The sequence below is a fragment of the Telopea speciosissima genome, chromosome 1 (genome assembly GCF_018873765.1).
Source record: "Telopea speciosissima isolate NSW1024214 ecotype Mountain lineage chromosome 1, Tspe_v1, whole genome shotgun sequence".
Classification (NCBI taxonomy): Eukaryota; Viridiplantae; Streptophyta; class Magnoliopsida; order Proteales; family Proteaceae; genus Telopea; species Telopea speciosissima.
The window spans coordinates 58,375,379-58,400,097 of NC_057916.1; the positions used below are offsets into that span (position 1 = coordinate 58,375,379).

The 24,719-nt window shown below is 39.9% G+C and overlaps 1 protein-coding gene across 1 annotated transcript in view; it reads right to left on the minus strand.

The window, feature by feature from the left end:
• LOC122651757 (zinc finger BED domain-containing protein DAYSLEEPER-like) overlaps positions 1-13,840 on the minus strand; it is a 42,474-nt gene extending 28,634 nt beyond the window's left edge. The window contains exons 1-3 of the mRNA XM_043845287.1: positions 13,763-13,840; positions 13,540-13,659; positions 13,346-13,436 (exon numbers count right to left, since the gene is read on the minus strand). Coding sequence (XP_043701222.1) covers positions 13,346-13,436; positions 13,540-13,659; positions 13,763-13,840 — 289 coding nt within the window. The remainder of the gene's footprint in view (positions 1-13,345; positions 13,437-13,539; positions 13,660-13,762) is intronic.
• Positions 13,841-24,719: the final 10,879 nt, after the last annotated feature.

The window sequence follows — 24,719 nt, forward strand, 5'->3', positions numbered from 1 at the left end:
CAACTTTCTAATGCTGGGATTTTTCTCAAATCTAAAAATTCCATGAATCTTAATATGGTAAAACATTGCTAGAAACCAAAAGTGCGGAAAAAAAATTCATTTGTTTTAATATCTAAAAAATAATTTCATTCAGAGAGAGTTTGACAGCATTCGCGCACACTAAATAAGGTTTGACCGACACATAACTCCTTCAATATAAATCAGATTTAAGCAATCTTGGATTTGTTGGAAAGCTGGTTTTGTGCTCTACCTAATACAAAAAGTCTCATGTAAAAATAAAATCATTTGATCAATCAAATTTCTTAGAGAACAAGATAAACAAAATGTATAAACCAAATGAGAGACTAGGTATACCTGCAAATGACCAATTCCAAGAACATATAAACAAAATATGTGTTCTGATTGTTTCACACATATAACTGATATATTAACAAAAATATTGGAACGCGATTTAGGCGCCGGCTAAGCGCCTAAGCACTTGGGAAGGACCTTGAACACCTTGAATCACCTAGCGCCTTGACAGGACAATACAAAGTTCTGCAACTACAACTGCAAGGAGCTACAACCCCAATTTATACAACCACAACTGTGAAGGTGCTACAACACCTGATTTACCCAGCATAAAACTAGGAGGGCGCAACAACGCCTCACTTGGTGGCTATAACTACCAGGGAGCTTCAACCCCCGTGTTCAGCACCCACTGAACACCCTAGTACTATAAACAATGGGCTTATGTGTGTTGCCCCAATTTCAACCTCTTACATATACAAATCCCACCCCAATACTCAACAAGTATTTACTTAGGCATTTTCACAAACATCTAGCCAACAATGAAATACAACACAATGGGGATATGTTCAAACGGTTACCTACATTGTTGGTAACCTCCGGAGATGCCGTAGATTGAACTTCTTGAATCAATGAAGCACTCCTTTTTCTTATTCCTTTCACTCCTTTGAGGAGACACTAACATGATGTGGAACAAGATGACAACTTGTACTAAAATGGTTGCTAAAGATGTGAAAGGGGTATTGAAAAGAAAACGTCATTTCACTAGGGAGACTTGGTGGTGGGATGAGGAGGTTCAAGTAGCCATTAAGACTAAGAGAAGTAATTTTAAGGCATGGCATAGGACTAAGGATGTAGAGGATATAAAAAAGAAATAAAGCTTCCAAAAATGAAGCTAAGAAGATTGTGGGGAAAGCAAGAATGAAGAAATATGAAGATCTCTATAACCATTTGAACACAAAGGAAGGGGAAAAAACTATCTATAAGATAGTAACAATGAGGGAAAGGACAAGTTGAGCTTTCGACCATGTCAGATGTATTAAAAGTGACGATGGAAGAGTGCTCATAAAGGATGAGGACATTAAGAAATTGAAAGATTATTTCTACAGCCTACCAAATGAAAACTGATAATCCCATGTTTACACTAAGAAGGGGGTGAATCAGTGTTACCAAATTTTATCTCCAAAATTCTGACCTTGATTGTTCACCTCACTACTAGTATCACATACACAATCATATGCATGTCCAACCTGCTACCACCAAGTGGCCAGGTCTACCAGACAATGTGATACAGGGCAATCTTGGACCGGGCTGGCCCAACTGGTGCACTACCTTGGACCAACCCAAACCCAGTTGAACTGGGTCCAGTATGAGTGTTTGGATCTAGTAGGATTTTAGGAAGTTTATTTTATTTGGGAAAGTATTATGTAATCTTTTATTTTAAAATAGTTATTAGACACGTAGGGAAATTTCCAATTTGAGTTTTACTGGGTTTCTATTTTAGTTAACCTAGTTTAGTAACTAATGTATTGGACAGATTGTTGAAGAATGAACTGAGTTTGGGATTGTGTGCATGTGCACTCTCTTCTCCCCCCCCCCCCTTTTTTTTCTTCTTCTCACGGTTTCTTCTCTTTCCCCCTGCAATTCTGATGTCTTTCTAGCTTTTCCTTTCTCCTTTCCCGGTCCCCCATTATCTGGTATTAGAGCCGAAGGATCCATCTCCTTCCCTTTCCATCTCTCTCATCTCATTCTCCTTCTTCCCCTTTCCCAAACCTTTCTCTTATCCTACGGTAACAAGAGCAATCCCGTTACATCCCATCCTCCTAACCTTCCCTTTGATTCCCAGAAAACCCCTCCACATTGATTCCCACTGCAACAACACCCCACCCATTTTGATTTTCCCCTGCTGTGACAGTGAAAAAAAAAAACTCTGTGATGTCACAGCAACCCCAACCCACAACAAATCCCACTGCCCCTTTTCAGTGACAGCCCCCACCACCCTTTCAGCGACCGCCCCCGCCGCCCCTTTCCTTCTGAAATATGGGGTTTGACCCAGTGAAAAAAAAAACAGAACAGAGAACATCAAAAAAAAAAGGAGAGGAAACTCCTACCTGGTTTGAAGCTGCTGCTGCCTTCTTCCGTCGAAGTCACCGTCCTTTGCTAAAGTCCAAGTGTGAATCAAACTCCTACAACCGCTGTTCGATTCTCCTTGTCGAAGTCGAGTTCCAGTCGAAGTCCCCAAGCTTCACCCATTTTTCCCGTAGGCATCCTCTCTGATTACCAGCGGTAGAAGCCAAGTCCATCATGCCTTCCAGATTCTCACCCTCCCACATGATAAATTATACCTTTTAATCCCATTTTTTTTCCATTAGTGCCCCTGCCCCACTATATCTCATTTAAAACTCTTATTCTCAGGTTATTCCAAGTATACCCCTCCCTCTCACGGTTCTTTATGTTTCCTATTTTTTTAATTTTTTGTTCCCCACAACACCCCCGTATTTCTCTCTCATCTCCTTTTTCTCCTTTAATTTTATTCGTTTCCAAGTTTACCCCTCCCCACCCATCGTTACACCACATTTCTTTTCTTCTCTTTCAATCCACTACCCCAATGAGTCCTAAAGAGTGGGCTAGGATACTTCAACAAAATGATAAAGCCATAAGAATCGTTCAAGCAGACCTTGAATGGTTGAAGTTTGAGTTAAAGCTCCAACAACATGACAAAGTCATAAGAGCCCTTCAAGCAAACCATGAATTGTTGAAGGCTGAGTCTTTACCAAAAAAAAGAAATAAGAATTGTTGAAGGCTGAGTTACAGATCCATGATCAAACTTCGACCCAGCAGTTGAAGATCATAATGAAATCAACGGTCCGATCGCAGAATTGAAATTCCATGATCAGACTTCAACCCAGGCAGTTGAAGATCACAATGAAATCAACGGTCTGATCGAAGAATTAAAATTCCATGATCAGATTTCAATCCAGGCAATGCCAATGGCCAATGAACATCAAGAAATCGTGACGGATCAGATTTCAATCCACGCGATGCTGTTGACCGATGAACATCAAGAAATCGTGGCTTGATCGTTTAATTGATCCATTTAAATATGTGCTTTCCCATGGTTACTTCACTTCAAGAATTTCGGCTCATGGATTTTATACAAGTTGGATAGGGACTGATAGTTGACGTCAATCATACGATTTTGATTCTCTCGTTCTACAAAACTCGTGGATGAGTTTTTCTGAACTCCAGGAGAATTGATGCAGGACAATCTTGGACTAGGCCGACCCAACGAGTGAACTACCTTGGACTGACCCAAACCCCCAGCTGAACTGGGTCCAGTTTGAGTGTTTGGATCTAGTAGGATTTTAGGAAGTTTATTTTATTTGGGAAAGTATTATGTAATCTTTTATTTTAAGGTAGTTATTAGACACGTAAGGAAATTTCCAATTTGAGTTTTATTGGGTTTCTATTTTAGTTAGCCTAGTTTAGGAAGTAATTAGGAGTCTTTATTTTTGGGTTTTATAAATAGATGTGTAACTTACATATTGGACAGATTATTGAAGAATGAATTGAGTTTGTGAATGTGTGCATGTGCACTCTCTTCTCCCCCCCCCCCCCCTTTCTTCTTCTCATGGTTTCTACTCAAAGACCTCACAAGCCTTCTCTCTCTTTACCTTGTAAAACTAGGGCTTGATGGCTCAAAAACCTCCAACTCTTTGCACAGCCACGTTCTCCGCTTAATTTGGGGCAAGCAGCAACTTGAATCACTTAATTTGGCCTTGTAACAAAGAAGTTATGCTCAGTTAAAGTTTCTTAATAGGTTTGACCACAGGAAGGTCCTAGATGCCCTCAGATTGGAATCTGTGGGGTTCCTTGTGACGCAGGGCACATAACAGCCCATTGGCACGGCTAATAGCCATCAGATCAACTACCTAAATGGCAGGTTCAATATCAACCCTTAGATCATGTTAGAAGCATTGACAAAACAAATAACAAGCGTGGCCAATGAGATTCGGACAAATAGAATCTTTAGGGGGCGCAATGGATGAGTGAAACGCACTGAAGCATTGGAACCCTTTTGACGTTTCAAGCTAGATCGGTTTGATGGTCTGGAAAAAACATTGGCCATTGGATGGGCTTAGAAAGCGGAGTGCACTTCGGCCATCTGATCGACATCTTCACTAATGTGGCATGCTACAAATGGTGCAGCCAATCGAAATTCTCCAAAATAAAATCATGACCATCTGCCTTCTACGCGTGCATCTCATGCGATCATGGCTGGTCTACTAAACTTCATGGCGCACAAAGTAACTCTGCGCTTGGCCAATCACAGCTCTAGCGGGAGCATCTTTAGTGCAAATGTGTCAATGCCTTCACGAGGGGAGTGTAGTCGATATCTTAGATCCCTGATTCTAATCGAATGGTCCAAAACACTCTAGAACCAATGCGCACCAACCAAATCACATTCTAAGGCTTTAACTTACCGAGAGCCCCTTAAAATCGCACCTATTTCAGGCAATACATCAAGCACATGGTATGCTCCATTATACTTGGCCATTTTTTTGAGTAACTCGAATAGTTGTCAAGGCGAACCAAGGCAACCAAGGGGGTAAAAAACCAAGGCGACCAAGGCGATACTAGAAATCAAGGCAAGAGAAAGGTGCCTGGACGCCTAGGCGACGCCTTGACAACTATAGTAGCTCGCATGGTCCACACACGGGGACCTCTGCGGGCATACTGTCGCTCAACGTGTGCAGCCATGTTATGGCCTGTGCAGCTTGGCATGGCCTTGTGCCCTTGCCCTATGAGGCCTGGCTTGGCCTTGCGGATTGCCATGTGGCCTTGCCACGTCACTTTGCCACCTGCCACCTCAACTTCAGCTGCCATATCAACAACCCTACCATGTCATCAAGTGGACCCAACAACATAAAGATTTGAATGCCACTCATCATTGAGACATTTTTTGGAACTTGGCTTTCTTGAATGATCGTACAAAAAATGGTCGTGTCTCCCTCATCCGAAGTCAGATCGACATGGTTACAATTGCGTTGGAAAAAAGACTTGATGCTCAACGCTTCTCCAATACAACTCTCCCGGCAAATCTGTCACTTGGCCGGTCCAAATTGGCTCCGAACATGACTCATCTTCCCAATACATTACTAACATTTCCAGCACTGGCAAGTACATCCCAGTCACCGCCTGACTTGCCCAGACACTCCCAACTCACCCTAATGTTGTGCCACATTACAAAATACTCTCTAATTGTTGCGAACAATGACAACAAACTGCCAGTAGCTTCCAGACACTGCATGTTGCCCAATAGAGACTTTTCGAGCAATAGTGGCCTCGAAGACTACTTTACTCATCAAGACACAAGGTTTAAAGTATCGATATCGGGTATCGTATTGGAAGGTGATTTTAAGAGACATATCATATCGTATCGTATCGGAGATATGTATTGTACGCTACAGATAAACATGGAAATATACTTTTGGAGCAAAAAACAATATAAATAAGCAATATATAACATGTATCATGCATAATCATTAAAATGGAGAAGACGTATAACGAGACAAGAAACTTTCATTGATTTAAGTACAAATCCTTGCAAATGATCAAGTTTGATGCATCAACAAACTTAGTTTTACCTAAATCTATCGATTTATAGCCAAACAATAAGATTAAAAACCATGATTTAAACACAAAGATCAAGTTTTTCTGAAACCTAACATTTTCTAACTTGTCACATGTTTAGTGCCTCAATCTAAGTCAGTTCAGAGCCCTGCCTTTTAGGGCACTTCTTCTACAATTACATCTGTATGGGCTAGGACTTTAAAGTGCACATAGATATGGTTGTAATGGAGATTAACTCCTAAAAGCTGGATCAAATTACAGTTTATAAAGCCACAAATGGAAACCCAGGTGATACTGCATTGGAGGTTTGCTACACAGTGGCTGATGTCTTGTTTTGCCAGTTCAGTGGCAGGGAAACAATGGCGACACCTGTAGATTGGGTAGCACATGGCTCCATTTTGTTGGCACATTCTCTGGGAGCATAAAAATCTCTAGATTTCAGGTGGTTCACAAGTTTTTACTGGTGCATTAATTAATAGTGTTAGAATAGGTATTGCTCCTGCTCCTTGGTATGTATTTAACTCCACTACCGGATAGTGTTTCTCTAATGACTCCATTTGATGACTTCAGGATTGTTCATCTCTTGGACAATAGGCAAGCTGATGCTCTATCCTTTTTTTGGTTTCATCAAAATTTACTCATGTATGGCATCAGGCACCCCACTACCCATATATTAGCTGATAGACATACAACCACAAATTATGAGACTATATAGTAATGAATTCCATGTATGCCCAACCCACACATACACACACACACACACACACAGAGGTAGGTCCTATTCCGTAGGACAAAAATTGAAATGTTCTTCATCGCACTCATTCATAAGATCCAAAGAGGCAAGATACAGATTGACATAATCATTCAACTTGAGACCAGATCTACAATACATGGAATTAACCATCCCTTTTATACCACTCATCTATCTATTATTGAAAGGAACCAGTGCAGTGCTCACACCACTTTTTTTTTGGCTTTTTGATTAAAATCAAGAGATTTCAATTGGTGATTTTTCAATGGTTCTTAAAACATTCTCAATTTATTGTTTTACCACTCATCAAATCTTAAGAGACTCTTCCATTTCTACATCCTCCCCCTTTTTTCCAAATCCTCTTTTTAAGGTTTTCCTCCTCCCTATAGAATCTTAAGAATCACTCAATCACTTCCCTCATTCCTCTTTTTACAGATCATCTTCTTTCCCTACCAAATCTTTCTTCCTTTTCCCCTAACCCACATCACATTTCATCAGATTTAACAACACTCCAAACAAGAAAACCAAAAAATAAAAAATAAAAAAAATAAAAACATCCCTAAAGATATAATTCCTTAACCGACATTGCTCATCTATGTTTATTTTTTTTTTAACCCGAATATTCACTGGGACCCGGGCTGGCCCCTAAAATTTTATTATACTCAAACTCCGCAAAAAGGGAAGAATACACAGGGGGACATTCCTGACTTACCCCAACCCAACCAGAAAAATCCACTCTCAATCACTCCAAAGATGCCTCAACCCATACAAAAGGCCCCATGAAAGACCTAAAGCTAATATCTCAAAACAGGAAGCCCAATAGCCTCCTCTCTAGCAATCCGCCGAAGCTGCAAGGGAAGATCAAATTCTTAACTAAACAAAGTGTCAGACGCCGAGTCGCACGCATAATTTGCCAACCAATCTGCTGCCCTGTTACCCTCTCTATAAGTAAACGAAATCATCGGCCAAAGTTCATCAATTAAAATTAAAACTTCATGGAACCAGTACCACCCTTTCCAAAAATTGCACCTTCTCTTAAGAATGCCTTGCACAGTCGTGGTAGAATCCGAGTTCCCATGCAAATCCGAAAACCCCAACTCAGCGCAGAGTTTGAAACCATCCCTCAAAGCTCTAAACTCTGCAATGGAGTTAGTACAGTCACCATTGAAATTGGGAAAGGCAGCCAAAACTGGCCCTCTATTATCTCTAATAATACCCCCACCTCCCCCTGTACCAGGGTTTCCTTTACACCCCCCATCCACATTGAGCTTTATCCCGTTAAAAGGGGGACACCAATACACTGGAATAGGAATTTTGTGAACAATGGGAGGAGAAGGAAGATTAAAAATCTGGAGGATAAGGGACTCCCTCAACGATGGGGATTTCGCAAAAGATGAATAGTAATGAACCTCCTTCACCCAATTTTTTATTTTCTCCATAATGAAATTCGCCGAATGAGCCTTCTCCCCATGTCTCCTGTTGTTCCTTTCCTTCCACAATTCCCAGATGATAAATGAAGAAAGTAATCCAGTGATCACCCCACAAAGACTCTTCCTATAGACATGGCTGTACCAATATAAAATCCAACTTCTCACGTCTTGTGAGGGGACCACCTCCACCTCAAATAATCTTGAGAAAAAACCCCCAAACTTTAGAAGCGGTCATGCCCGTCACTAAGCAATGAGTAGCCATTTCACACCTAGAAATGGCACAACAATAGCACTGGACGCTAGGGGCACACCTAATGTCATAACTGCATCATCAGTTGGAATGCTGCCACACATGACCTGCCAAGAAAAGAAACCAATTTTTTAAGGCAAAGTACGGTTCCAAAACCATTTAGCAAAAGGTTTGTTCACCGAGATTATCCTATCCTCATTCCACAAAGACTTGGTAGAACTTACCGTCAGTCGCCGGAGACCAAACTAACCTATCCTCCTTATTGGATAGAAATGCTCATCTATGTTTCCCTCCCTCTTTTTTAGGACCATGTTTACTCTACCCCTTTTTTTCTCTCTTTGAAGAGGAAGTATAAAATTTTACCGTACCAAATCTAACTTCCTGTTTCCTTATCCTAACTCATCCATAGATTTAAAAGCAAAAGGAATTTAAAGAAAACCTAAAAATATATTTTCCTTGTTCACAAATACTCAACATTTTCTGTGTTTTGTCTTCTGTTTTTAAAAATCAGTAATTTGAATACATAAAAAGCCTGAAAATATATTTTCCTTACCCCAAATCACTCATCTACATTTTGTTTGGGTTCTATTAATTACTCAAAACTGAGTACCAAAGAAAAATCTTAAAATTATGTATTTTGAATACATCATTCTCCTTGATCGCCTTATCTTTTCTATTTAATGTAGTTACTGGAATTCCCAAAACTAGACATCCATAAAGATCCCCCTTTCCATACGTGTGTAACCACAATAAATCCTCTAGAATGTGCATTCCAAGGATAAACACTAAATGCTGCATTTAGAGGCAAGGAAAAGGTATCAAAGGACATTTTGGTCGATGAAAACTGGAATTGTGAATTGACCAAATACCCCATATGATGCTTTCTTCCTCCCATTGGATATGGCATAAGAAAGCATTCTCAGAATATACATTCCAAAGTATCCGAGGTCATGTGCTACTAACAATTTCCACCCCGACATAAGCACTTTTCTTCAATTTAGGAAATCTTCCATTAGTAAATCTATAGACTTCAACAAGTAAACATAAAGATCCCTCTTTCTATACATGTGTACCGAAACATTTCTTTTTCTTTATATAAGCAATTTTCTTCTATTTAGGAAATATTCCATTGCCATATCCATAAACTTCCACAAATAAACATTCTATTAGCACTCAATTCTCACCCAAGTCTCAGACAGTTAAAGAAACACTGTAACTAGTCATTCTCCCCTAATGTCACACATGTACCCTCTTCTCCAAAAACCTTTTAAAGGGTCCATCCAAAAAAAACAGCAAGGCATACAATGATAGGGAAAACTAAGCTGAGGAATCTCTACTTGAAGTTTTCATCTAAATTATTAGAGTTTCATCCTAAACAATATTGCCACCTACTTTTGTCAGGGATTAGAAAGTCTAGGATCCAGAGTTGAGACCACAATGACACATAATTTGGTGCAATATTATAAAGCTCAGGTAGTTATTGTGAAGATGCAGGTTCAAGTCTTAAACCACAACTTTGTGTAAAAGTGCAAAAGTTTAGGTCTGTGTCCACTCCAACCTCCCAGGACCCAACTAAGGTGAAACTTTCTTTGGGTCAGAGCGTTTAATATTTCAAAAATCAAATGATTTTAGTACTCCCTATATTCTGTAAAAAGTGCGAAAAATCATGGCATTTGATACTCCAATTTCCCATTTTCACTAAATTATTTTCCAAGTTTTCCTTCATCCACGACACGGATTTCAAGTTTGAATTAGCATGATAAGAGGTAAAGTGGGAAAGCAATTAAATTCCTGAGATGGGGAACAGAGGGAGCAGAGAAATCTCATACCAAGTGCTACCTGTTTGGACCCATTTACTTCTTCACTTGCTCTATCATTGAAGAAGACAATTTAAGGATAGCTTGAGATAGATCATTGAAGCTGTCTCCCCGACAATTTAAAAATAGCATGAGATTGGTCATTGAAGCTCTCTCCTCCATTCTCACTTATATTATTTTTTTCTTCCTCTCTTCTTCACAATCTTATCTCACATTTCATACGTGATCAACAATCCTCTACATTAGAGAGGCTCATCACTGAAACTCTCTCTCTCTCTTAAAACTCCTCTATCTTCTCTACTGTAGATGAATTTATTAATCTTACAGACGATATTTGATGCAACTATATTTTATTTCGGAAATAAAAGGTTTTTATCTTTCTATGCCATAATCATATTCGTGCATCGCACAGGTTTACTGCTTAGTAATAAGGATAATGAACTATTTCCATTTTTTTATCACATAATCTAACTCGCAGTAGAATCACAGTGCTGCAACCAGTGCAAAAGATCGTCATAAAGCCTGCTAAACCAAAGAACACCATTGTTATTGCATCAGCAATATATTTCAGAGATTAGTCTAATTGCATGAGCAATATATTTCAGAGACTCCAACTAGCAACAACAATGAAAGTATCATAAATTACCCACCTCAACTGAAGAATAAATCAAATTCACAAAGCTTACGATTAAAACAATCTCAAGAACACAAGATCACCTACCTGAGTAAATGTACAGTGCACCAAAACTATAGTATAACAAGAAGCAAGGAAATTCTGTCAATTAGAAATGAGCAAGTTTACCTCAAAATTCATTGTAGCCAGCAGCCTTTGCAGAAACAGCCAGCAGGATACTTCAACTTTCAAGTCCAGTCCTTGGAAACACAATCTGATCACCAAGCACAAGAGGCTTCAGAAATGAAAAATAAAAGCGTAAGAAATCAAATTTCGTTGACAGCGTAAACTAGGGTTCCCAAAAGGGGGAGAGAAAGAGAGAGGCTGGTTCACTCACAACGAAACGCTAGTGAGGGGTGTTCGTCTTTCTAGCCGGTCCCGGACCGCATCGCTGAAGCTTGATTGAAGCACTACAACAGGACATCCAATTCGACACCACGAATGTAGAGAGGAATAACCCCAACACAGAAGAGAGGGATAGAAGGAACGAGGAACGGAGGGAGACTGGGTTAAATCTGTACAACGCCGAGAAAGAGGGGAATTAGTATCAGAGAACACAACGCAGGAGAAGATAGAGAATACGGAGCAGAGAGGGAGAAAGAGAATGAGGATTGGGGGGGAGAGAGAAGATGGAGGTGAGCGGCAATTGCTTCAGAGGAGAACGAAGAATTGCAGAGAGGAAGAGAGTGGGACGACAAAGCCGGATCGGAGCTGGATTGAGCCGGATCTGAGCCGAGCGAGGGAGAAAGTGTAAGATCAGTTGCTTAGAGAGAGACAGAGAGTCGAAAAAGTCGAGACTTCACAGTTTTTAGCAGAGCCGCGACGCTTACGGAGCGTTTTTAAGTTCTTTTGAGCAGTTGATGTCTTTGTCGACGGCTAGACGCCTTGGGTTCCTTCTTGATTTCTTGTCAGTATTTTAGAGACGAGAATCACGAGACACGAATGAGAGAACGGTTGTGATTGGCTCGGCTGGTACAGCATGTGAGCGGTCGGCTAGTTAAATTACTAAGTTTGGTTCTCTCTCAATTCAAGCCCACTCGAGCCGCTCCACAGTTACCCAAAAAGAATCTGTCATTAATTTTTAAGCCAAGTGGGAGATTGATGTGGGAAAACCACTATCAATTTCTCTAAATACGACACTCATGTGTGTACCACAGTTGGAAAACCAGCTGATATATTATTAAAAGTTCAGTCCATGGGTGAGCAACACGTGTCAAGATTTGAGGTCGGTCTATAGAAATCTTTGGAACCATTGATCAATGGCTCGTTAGTTGGTACAGTATAAAGCCTATATCTGGCACAAATATTAGAATGGCGTAGGTATCAATCATTTCTCATTGGAAAACGGGGGAATAGACAAGCATCATCCACGTCTCGTATACATCCCGTCTCAACATATCAAGGCATATTACAATTCAGGAACATTTAATAAAGGTGTGTTCAAGATAGTCCAATATCCACTGAAATGGTTGATTGGATTACAATTCAGCAACATTTAATGAAGGTGTGTTCAAGATAGTCCAATATCCACTGAAAGGGTTAATTAACTCCTGGCAAGCCCACTTTGCATTTAAGGCATGCTCATTAAGCCGATCAATCTCGGATCGCAAGTGACGGGCAATCAAATCATGTCAGATCAAGTTCCATCCTCATGATCGCCTATAAAGGTTAGATGAAAACCTTGAGGAAGAAAAATGAGGAGGAGAGAGAACTCAACTCTCCACTTTAGCACCAATTCTAGGCGAAATTTTACTACAGTCGAAGAACCTAGATATGGTTCTACTTTCGCTGAACTCACTTTTTTCTCACTCTCCTGACTGGATGCCCTGAAAACTGAATTAGGCATCGGAGGACTAATCTGGAGCCTGCTCCGGTTACCCTCTTGTGTTTTCCTTTCATGTGCAGATTAACGCATCTGATGGCATACGTCCACCTTCAGTTTTCACCCACATCAATTTGGCACCCATCGTGGGGCCCCAGTCCTCATAACCACCGTCATTAACCATTTAGAGACTCATGTGAGAAAAAAGAGGGCCCAGAATAAGGGACAACATGCAACCTCCCGAAAAACTAACAACAGCCAAACCAGGAGAGATCTTAAACCTGTTACCTAATACTCTACTAAAATTCAAGCAAACAATAACCATGCTATAGAGACCTTTCCAGTCCATTCTGCTCTTGATCTTGAAACTCTGGTAACCCGTGCAGAGTTTAACCAACTCGACCAACACCTCCACAACATTTCAGAGGCTTTGCATGGTTTGCCCAGACCACCTCACCCCGCAGGAATTTAGATCTCCATGGGGAACATAGCGAAACCGCTTCAACACCACGAGCACGAACTCGAGGAAGTCACACAACCGTTGCTCGAACCCCCTGGGAAGACGACGGTGAGAACAAAATCAGCCAAAGCCATCAAACAGGGTCATGATGAAACCTCCTACCCCGTAGCCAGGAGGAGCAATTGAGGAAAGTAACAAAGAAACAAAGGCAACTACAAACTCAACAGGAGCGGCCCACCAACAAGACGGCCTTCACAAACGTGGTTGTAGATGTGTCCCTCCCAGCTAACTTCAGGATGCCTCTTATTAAGCTATACAATGCTTTAATAGATCCACAAGAACATTTGGATAGATTTGAAGTTGCAATGGCTATCATAGGTGCTGGCGAGCAATTTTAGCCAGAGCATTCACTACCTTCTTAGAAGGCATGCGTAAATTTGGTTTACGCATCTTCCTAAGACCAACAAGACGGCCTTCACAAACGTGGTTGTAGATGTGTCCCTCCCAGCTAACTTCAGGATGCCTCTTATTAAGCTATACAATGCTTTAACAGATCCACAAGAACATTTGGACAGATTTGAAGTTGCAATGGCTATCATAGGTGTTGGTGAGCAATTTTAGCCAGAGCATTCACTACCTTCTTAGAAGGCATGCGTAAATTTGGTTTACGCGTCTTCCTAAGATTTGCGAGTTGGGTGACGCTTTCACTCACCATTTTATAAGCAGCAAGACTCGTCGCCGATCTTCGATCAATTTGATGACAATTTGGCAATGATCCAACGAATCACTAGGGACTACCTTAGATGCATCATCCGAATGTATTGGTGAAAGATTTGGATTCCCATATCTCCTTTGCCGCCCTTCTTGTGAGAATCTGAGATATTAAGCTAGCAAAGTTTGTAGCATTGGAGGAACCAAAAGATCTCACAGAGCTATTATCGCGCTTTGAGAAATTCATCAACCTAGTTGAGATGATGGAAGCTAGAAGAATTATGATGGAGCAATACCGGAGACAAAAAAAAAAAGCCCAAGAAGAGCATGAAGTGAGAGTCAATCGTCAGGAGAAGAAACCACGCCATGACCAGATCTAGGGTTGGCCCAAGAGTTCCCTCAGACCAGAAGCCAAGTACACTCCCTTAACCTATACTCATACCAATATTTTAATGCAAATCTAGGATCAGAGCATCCTGAAATAGTCCCAGGGATGCCTCCCACCATGGTGAGTAAGATCAGTCCAAGTATTGTCGTTTCCATAGAGAATATGGTCATACGACGGATGAATGAAAAATATTGAAGAAGGAAATTGAAGAACTCGTCCAAAGGGGATACTTGTGACAATATGCCAGGTAAGATGATGCCCAATCAAGGATGTACTTGGAAAGGCGGAACCAAGTAATTGAAGGCCTAAGAAGTTCAATGCCCGAGAGAGGAAATAACCAAAGACCCTCAAAGCTTCCTCCAACCACGAGTGTGGTGGATCCCAAAACCTCCAATAAAGGCCCGCTAGCTGGTATGATCGCGGTTATCAGTGGCGGTCCGACAAGCAGAAGCATCTCTAACTCAACCAACAAGGAATATGCTAGAGAAGTACTCAACATAGAGTATGTAGATCGGAAGTCCAAAACTGATCAGGTCATATCCTTCTCGGATGAAGACTTGAAGGATATTCATCTACCTCATGATGATGTCATCGTCATAACAACAACGATTGCTAATTTTGGAGCTCAGTGAATCTTGATCGACAATGGAAGTGTAATCGACATCTTCTTTTACGAAAGTTATCAAAAGATGAAGCTTGATGACCAACAGTTGCTGCCAACCAATGGCCCCTTGTATGGTTTCTCAGGAGCATCTATATTATACATAGGATCTATAATTTTGCCGGTAACAGTAGGAATGAGCCTTTACAATCTACAGTTTGGACCACATTCATAGTCATTTCAGTCTCAAGTTCATACAATGCGATCTTTGAACTACCTGTCCTCAACACTCTGAAGGCTGTGGTCTCACTTTATTATCTCATGATGAAATTCCCAACTTAGAATAGGATCGACGAATGCATTGGAGACCAAAAGATGGCATGAAAGTGTTACATCAATAGTGTGATAGGAAATGCGATCGTAAATCAATCCTTCTCCATTTCTATTGAAGATCCAAGAGACGATGCAAAAGAACAAAGAGGAGAACCTGCAAAAGAACTCGCTTCTATAGAAATCAATCAAGGCGACTCATCCCTTATGGTTCATATAGGAGCAGGTTTAGGAGGTGATCAATGAGACAAGCTTATTCATTTTCTCAGGCGCAATGCCAATGTGTTCTCCTGGTTAGTCGTTGATATGCTAAGCATGGCTCGTGAAGTTATTGAGCATAGGCTCAATGTGAATCCAGCCCTAAAGTTGGTTAGGTAGAAGAGAAGGGCGTTGCACCAGTTAGGCAAGAGCATATCATAGAAGAGGTTGATAAGTTGAAAATATAGGTTTCATCAGGACAATTTACTATCCGAAGTGGCTCTCCAATGTGGTCATGGTCCCAAACGCCAATGGAATAGAGCATGTATATGTATCGAGTATTCAGACTTAAAAAGAGCATGCCCTATGGACTATTACCCTTTTCCTCGTATGGACATACTCATCAACGCCACTATGGGTTATGAGATGTTAAGTTTTATGGATGTGTACTCCTGTTACAATCAGGTCATGATGTATAAACCTAATATTCCAAAGACCACATTCTATATGGATGGGAGCAATATTGTTACGAAGTAATGCCCTTCGGCCTAAAAACATAGGAACAACTTATCAAAGGCTAGTAAACAAGTTGTTCAAATCCCAAATAGGATAGACAATGGATGTATATGTAGATGATATGCTAGTCAAGAGCATCAAAGCCGCCGACCACATCACACATCTTGAAGAAACTTTTGGAGTATTAAGAAAGCATTAGATGAAGCTTAACCTAGCTAAATCTGCATTTGGAGTAAACTCAAGGAAATTCCTAGGCTATATACCAGGAGAGGCATCGAAGCGAATCCATCAAAGATACAAACCATCCAAGAAATGATAGCTCCCCGCTCTATTAAAGAAGTACAAGAGCTACATGGTCGAGTAGTTAATCTCGGTAGGTTTATATCTAGCTCTGGTGATTATTGTCTCCCATTTTTCAAATATTTAAAGGGGTAGAGGATTTACATTGACAATCAAATGCCAGACAACATTCGAGAAACTAAAAGTTTCTCTCTTGTCACCACCCCTTCTGGTTCATCCCGAAGCCGGAGATAGGTTATTGTTTGATAAGAAAAATAACCAACCGCAAGCGCATAGTATCAGCTGTAGCTACGGGTCGAACTCAGGGAGGTCGGGTTGCTTAAATCTTTATTCTCAATTTAGGCAAAGTGTATTCAACAAGAAATTTATATCTCTAAGCTTAAACTAAGATAAATACCAAGATCAACTATCAAATTAAGAAACTAGGCTAAACTAGGGCAAACAAAATTAACACAAAAAGTAAGAGAATGAGATGGGTAGATTCAAATTGAGATGGGCTCTTGGGGATGGAATCCACCACAAGGTTAGGGTAAGTCAATGATCAACACATCAAAGCATTGCATATATCATGGTCTAGATCTATAGGAGATGCGGCGAAAAGGGCTAACATATCCTATGAGTAGTACACATTCAATATACAATTAGATCTTAAAAATCATGAACATGAATGGTGTCACAATGGCTACGGCGGCAATATTGCATGTAGTCCATTAGGATGACATGTACAATGCGGCGGTCAACAATTGTAAGCCCAAACAATGAACATGTCCATTAATACACAAGCATGTAAATTATCACCTCATCCTTCCCTCATGGCTTCATCCTACCCCAAGAGTTGAGGGTTTAGTTGGCCATGGAAAAATCGATGGAAGAAAAGGGGGTTGATAAAGAGAACATTAAAACTAAACTATAAAAATAAAATCAAAAGATTAAAGAACTTAGTTTGTGTAGAACTTGAACTTGAACCATTGAAGAAAAATTTTCAGCCTTAAACTGAATCAACACTTGAATTACACCAATGTAAGAAGGGGATGGAGATTAAAAATCCTAAATTACATTAGATCTAGGAATGAAAAAAAAAAATTACATCAAAGTTCTAAGCTTAAGCTTAGACAAAGAAACTAGAAAAAAAAAAAAGAGAGAAAGAATGCTAAAACAAAAGGCTAAAGAGAGAATGAATGAATTTCAATATGGGAGAAGACCCCCTATTTGTAAACACAACCCCAATCCCGTTTGCAAAATTTGGCCAGTCTTCCCCTTTCTTTCCTAATTCGGCCAGCCAAGGGAGAGATTCACTTGGTCAATATTTTTCAGCCAAGAAATTCTAAATTTGATTTTTTTTAAAGAAGAAAGAGAGAGAGAGAGAGAGATTGGGATTTTTATCCAAGAATAGAGAGGGAGGTGGAGATTGGATCCACAACTCCAAAAATATAAGATCTCAATCAAATCACCAAGAAAATCTTTCCAATCTTCTAAGATTTGAGTACCTTGCTTTGACTTGGGCTCTACTCCACAACTGAAAATGCTAGATGTCACCAACAATGCACTTGGATAAAAATACCACTTGGAATTTTCCATGGGAATATGGGCTGTCCCTATTGAATTTTGAATTTGCTTGCTTAGGGTCTTCATGGCCCAATGGTCCAGCCCATATATGAAATTAATTCTTGGGCCTATGGCCATGGGGTTCTTTAAAACTTGATTCCTTACATTTCAGCTCCACAAAGGGTTTTTAGCATAATTTGGGCTTCTCTTTCAAGAATAGACCTAAAACCTAAAAACACATAAAAACACCTCGAGTAGCTCTGTTCAAGCATGAAAATACAAGAATATAAAGGCTTAAATTCACACACACACACACACACACACACACACACACACACACACACACACACACACACACATACACACATATATATATGTTCATTAAATACCCCCATACTTAAACTTTGTTAGTCCTTGAGCAAACAAAAAGAAAACTAACCTAATGAAAACAAAGAGAAATGAAAAGAAAACCCTAACTCACTTTCGTAGGAATCACGGTTGCACTTAGCATGTGCAACAATCCTTTAAACCCCTAGGGCACCCTAGTGGATGAGTTGTGTCTCGTGAGTGTTTGCAGCGAATGTACACACAAAAATCAAAACCATGAAATAGTTGTAATCCTGACAAGGACAAAGGAAAAGTCCATCTCCACTCTAAATTGGAAAAAGAAAAGCGTCGATAAAAACTCATGAGATTGAGATTCTTAAGGGACCCTCATACTTAAAATTTATTGTCCGCTCCAATCCATAGAACTAACACACATCTAAATTAAGGGATCTCTTCATATTTTTCACCCTATCAACCCTAGGGATCAAATCAAAGTATGCCCTCAAGGATACAAAAGAATCAGCTTGGAGCTTAAACAGAGAACTGAGACAAAGGCACAAATTCAAATGTTCTTCTCCTTTCTTTCTTTAGCATTGAACTTAGTTATCCCTCTACTGCAGTTGGCTTGAATGACATGCAAGCCTTGCACCAGACACCCAAGTTACTAAGCAATGTCAGAATTCTCTTATTGCATATATCTGTGACTTAGACATTGATGCAGTCTGAGTTCAAACTTCAATCACTTTCTTCTTTCTAATCCATGGTTGAAAGGTGTTTCGATTCTAGGAACCTCGCTTCATGAGGTGGAGCACCCAGTCTAATATAACCAATAAATCATAATTTATTATTATTATTATTATTATTATTATTATTATTATTATTTTATTTTTTAAGAACTTCTTTCAGAAATAATAACACTTTAATCTCAAATCTCTGTCTCAGCTCCTAACTAAAACTCAAGTAGACAAGAAAAACTCATAAGATCGACCTTTTCAGAAAAAACAATGTTATGCTTCTGATTTGGCCCCTACCTTGAGATATATATCAATTCCACTTCTTAAAACTAGCGCTTTATTACTTCAAAGCATAGGTTACCAAAGTCATCTCTTCTCAATAAAAAATAAAAGGAAAATAAAAACATTCCAAACAATTTAAGATGACTATAAACTCACCTACGCCTAAGTCATGATCACAACATAATTTAGCTCAAGAACCTATCTCCCCCCCATACTAAAACTATGCAGTGTCCTCAATGCATGAAAGAAAGTAAAAACAAAGATAAAGGAGAGGGAAATACCAAAGGTTATCAATCATCAGAGTAACGAGGCTTATGGAGATCTATGACCTCTTCCATAGTTGCGGTAGGCAACTCAATGAATGACTTTAGGCGTTGACCGTTGACCTTGAAAATGTCACCATTCTCTGGATTCAAAATTTTTACTGCACCATGGGAAAAAACGTTATGTACAACATAAGGACCATCCCAAAGAAATCTCAACTTACTAGGGAAAAGGTGTAATCGGGAATTATAAAGCAAGACTTTATCGCCTACTTGAAATGATTCTCAGAGAATATGTTTGTCATACATTCGTGCCAAGGCCAGAAACAACCCATGCAAAAGCAACTAAATAATTCCAGATCACCAAAATTATGACAGCTTGCACGTTGAGAGGGAAGCGATCAATTGCAGAAGATAAATCATAACTAAATAAACAACATGTCTTCCGAATATGCGAAAGCTAACGCCCATGCAACCAAGCAACGGTTAGCTGATCATAGAGCACCGTTGCGTTAACGCAGCAAGAAAAACGCTAACGCCCCAACTATAAACGAGCGTGCTAAAGTAGGCTTTGGTCTTCGCCTTGTAAATCCGAGCATTGTCATAGGCATCATTTCTAAGTTCCTCCAACTCAGATAGTTGGAGTCTATGATGTATACCGGCATTAGACAGATCAAAATTCATTTTCGGATGGCCCAAAATGCTTGGTGTTCCAATTCAATAGGTAGATGACATGCTTTTCCATACACTAGATGATAGTGAGATTGACCAAGATCGATCTTGTAAGTGGTTCGATGGGCCCAAAAGGTATCTACCAATCGGTTAGACCAATCCTTGCGGTTAGGGTTGACAATTTTCTCTAAGATCTGCTTAATTTGCCTATTAGACAGTTCCACTTGGCCACTAGTTTGGGGGTGATAAGGGGTAGCCAACTTATGGGTGATCCTATATTTCTTCATGAGGGCCTCGAAGGGTCTATTGCAAAAATGTTTACCTGTATCACTAATCAAAGCACGCGGTGTACCAAAGCAGAAAAAGATGTGTTCTTAAGAAACCTGGCCACCACTTTATGGTCATTGGATTTACATGTTATGGCCTCTATCCACTTGGAAATGTAATCTACGGCTAACAGGATATACAAATTCCCAAAAGAATTAGGGAATGGTCCCATGAAATCGATGCCCCATACATCAAAAATTTCAACTAACAAAATTGGGTTGAGGGGCATCATGTTCCTCTTGGTCACATGACCTAAAGGCTGACATGCTGTATAAGCCTTACAATAAGCAAAGGCATCCTGAAAAAGAGTCGGCCAATAGAAACCGCATTGAAGAACTTTGACGGTGGTTTTCTTTGGACCGAAGTGGCCTCCACATGCCTGAACATGGCAAAAAGATAAGATAGAAAGGTGCTCATGATCAGGAACACAACGCTGGATATTCTGATCCGAACATGTCTTAAATAAGTAAGGGTAATCCCCAGAAAAAATGCTTGACTTGGGAATGGAACCTATACTTGTCTTGGATGGACCAATGATCAGGTGTCATCCGTAGCTAAATAATTGACAATATCAACGAACCATGGTTCACTAGAGACCGCCAAAAGTTGTTCATCGGGGAAGCTCTTATTGACTGGAGAATCAACAGTCAAGGAATTGGGTAGCCGGGATAAATGGTCTGCAACTAGATTTTCAGTGCCTTTCTTATCCCGTATCTCGATATTAAACTCCTAAAACAATAAGACCCACTGAATGAGATGGGCCTTAGCATCCTTCTTTTGCATGAGATATCTAATAGCAGCATGGTTTGTGTAAATGATGACACGAGAACCAAACAAGTAGGACCAGAATTTCTCTACATCAAATACAATAGCTAAGAATTCATTCTCGGTAGTGGTGTAGTTAAGTTGTGCATCGTTAAGAGTCCTACTGGCATAATAAATGAGAGAGGGTAGCTTATTAATCCTTTACCCTAAGACAACCCCTATAGAAAAATTGGATGCATCACACATCAACTCAAAGGGCTCAGTCCATACAGGTGGCTGGATAATGGGTGCAGTAGTCAACTCCTTTTTCAAACGCTTGAAACTCTCGAGGCAGTCTTTGGAAAACTCGAAGGGCTGATCCTTTCAAGTAAAGTTGTCAGAGGTCTAGCAACCTTGCTAAAATCTTTGATGAAACGCCGATAAAAGCCCGCATGCCCTAGAAAGGAATGAATGTCCTTGACAGATCTGGGGGGTGGAAGATCTAGAATCAGATTTACCTTGGCTTTGTCAACTCTAATCCCGTCCTTGGAAATCACATGTCCAAGAACAATGCCCTCTTTTACCATGAAATGACATTTCTCCCAATTGAGGACCAAGTTCTTTTGTCTACATCTCTCCAAAACAAGTCGGAGATGATGAAGATACTCAGAGTAGGCAGATCCATGAATGAAAAAATCGTCCATAAAGACTTCAAGGAATTTTTCCACCATATCTGAAAAGATGCTCATCGGGCATCGTTGGAAAATTGCAGGGGCATTGCATAGCCCAAAGGGCATGCGCCGATAAATAAATGTTCCAAACGGGCACGTGAATGTAGTTTTATGTTGATCCTCAGGGGCAATGGGGATTTGGTTATAACCAGAGTATCCATCTAAAAAGCAATAACACTCATGGCCGGCTAGACGCTCTAACATCTGATCAATAAAAGGCAGAGGGAAGTGGTCCTTCCAAGTGGCCGCCTTTAGGTTACGGTAGTCAATGCAAACTCTTCATTCCATTTGAATACAAGTTGGAATTAATTCGTTGTTAGCAGATTGAACTACCGTTATACCAGATTTCTTTGGCACAACCTGGACTGGACTTACCCATTGGCTGTCAGCGATGGGATAAATGATTCCATTGTCCATGCACTTTAGCATTTCTTTTTGGATGGCTTCCTTCTTCACAGGATTAGCTCTTCTTTGGGGATCCCTAGAAGGTTTGTGACCATCAATGAGATTTATATGATGTTGCACAATTGAAGGGCTAATCTCCTTGATCTCAGCCATCGTCTAACCGATTGCTTCCTTCTTCTCTTTTAACAAACTAATCAACTCGTCCTCTTGATTCGAGGTTAAATCAGGTGCAATTATGACTGGAAGAGTTCGATCATCACCTAGGAAAGCATATTTCAGGTTGGCAGGCAACTCCTTCAGCAAGCAACTCCTTCAACTCAAGCTTAGGGGGCTCAATAATAAAAGGTTTGGGTATTGAGGTAGATAGGAGTCCAATGGGCTCCACAGGTGGTTGGAGACTCCAAACCTCAAACATAATTCCCTCATCAAAATTGCCCAGCTGGTCCAAACTGTAACAACCCTAATCTGAGGACCTGGTGGGGCCCATGACACTAGAGTCCACCAGGGACCGCATAGGAAACTATTTGATTAAACAATCAAATAAATCAAAGTGTAAAAATAAAAAAGAAATATTAAGTGGAAGACAACAATCTAAATCTTAATATAGGGTACTGATGGCGCTAATCTATAAATCCATGCTCTCCTAAGAGAGGAACAGAACTTTAGAATATTTACATTATGTCGGGTACAAGACCCTCCTTCTCAAAAAGAATATATACAATAAAAGAGAGTTTCATATACACTAAAGTATAAGACTCCAAAAGCTGTCAAAGATCCTCAGTCTTTAATTCTTTCAACTATGGCTATGCCCTTGCCCTTGTCTGTCTCATTTGTTAAAAGATATTCATTCGAGGAATGAGCTACACGCCCAATAAGAAATAACATTGTCAAGCATGCTCACATATATCAACCATACAATCGAAATCATTTCATTTCAGTCTTAGTCTTAAGCCTCAGCTTTCCTTACGTTCAATATACCTTCAGTCAATACCATCGAAGTGGATTCAATCCATACCACCAAAGTGGCTCAGTCCATTGGCACGAGGCCGGGTATATCTCATTGGTTTGATTATTGGCTTAGACAATTCAATCTTATCACGTTCCAGTTGAAAGCCTCAACGCTTGTCCTCAGGGGCACATGGTAGTGCTAGGTCGTATGTTGGCTGTGCCCGTCGACACAAGTCTTTTATTTCCATTTCAATCTTTCTTATTCATTTACAATCATCATTCATATAAAACATTTAACAATATCATAATCATTCATAAATGGATGATGATAAACATATCTTAGTCAAGCATATAAAAACATCTCAATATATGGTTATAAGTTCTACATTATATATCATTATTACAAAAGCAATTATTTCATATTATCATAGCTAGTGTTATCCATCAATCAACAATGTTTCGTTACCAATATTTTCGCATTCCGATCAACTGGTCAAAGTAAACCTTCAAAGGGTCCTTGCTGTGAATATTTCGCGTGGTTGAAAAGATTCTCCAAAAGGTTGTCGATAGATCTCGATGACTAGTTGATTCTACCCTACGATTGTTGAGCCAAGACATACATGTCAAAATATAATTGAAAGAAGGTGGGGCCCTAGGGTGTGCTAGGGTTAGGTTGGATTAGGTCCAAGACTCAAACAAGAATTTGACAGCAACTCAGGTGGATGAAGTAGTCGATCGGGACATCATCCAGAGATTTTGCAGCAAATTTTCCAAGGTCGAAATAGGGCTTTTGGCTGGGGTTCTTGGTTGAATTTCTTCAATTGATTATGGATTTGAGGTTTACCTGACCTAGACCATGAATTGGAATCATGATTTGGTCAATTGACATGAAGAATTGATGAATTGAAGATGGGTACAACCATGTCAACCATGTATACATAGAAATTGATTTTTATCATATCAATTCAAACATGCATAGGTTTGGATGATCAAATCTCAAAGTAAGGTAGAATCTGTGCATAATTCTAAGTCTAATAGAGATTTTGGTAAGTCAACAACATGGGGTTAAGCATGCATGAAAGGATCTTGGGTTATGCCAACCAATTCCAAGCTAAAATTGAAGTTAAATTAGTGATTTCACAACTGGATTTGTTCCAATTGACCAAGTAATGGAAAATGGTTTAATTTCTGTAATTGGTTTCATGAAGAGGACTAACCCAAAGGGAAAGAGAGTAAGAATGAGGGAATTTCTTACCTAGGGGTAGCACCAAGCTTCCTTTCCCTTCTTTTTCTTCTTTCTCTTCTTTTCTTCTTTTCTTCTCTTCTCCTCTTCATACGATTGAAACAGTGTAGGGTTTTGGTCTTTAGGATGGGTTTATATAGATATGAGTCCAAGGGCTTGTTTGGATAAGGCTCATTAGCCCAAAAACAGATTTTAAAACCGATTCTCATGTTCTTAACTTGAAACGTGGGTCCCATAGGGTAAATTAATGAAATTAAAATGATACGAGAATGCGGGGCATCACATCCTCCCCTCTTAAAAAAAAATTTCATCCTCAAAATTGACATACC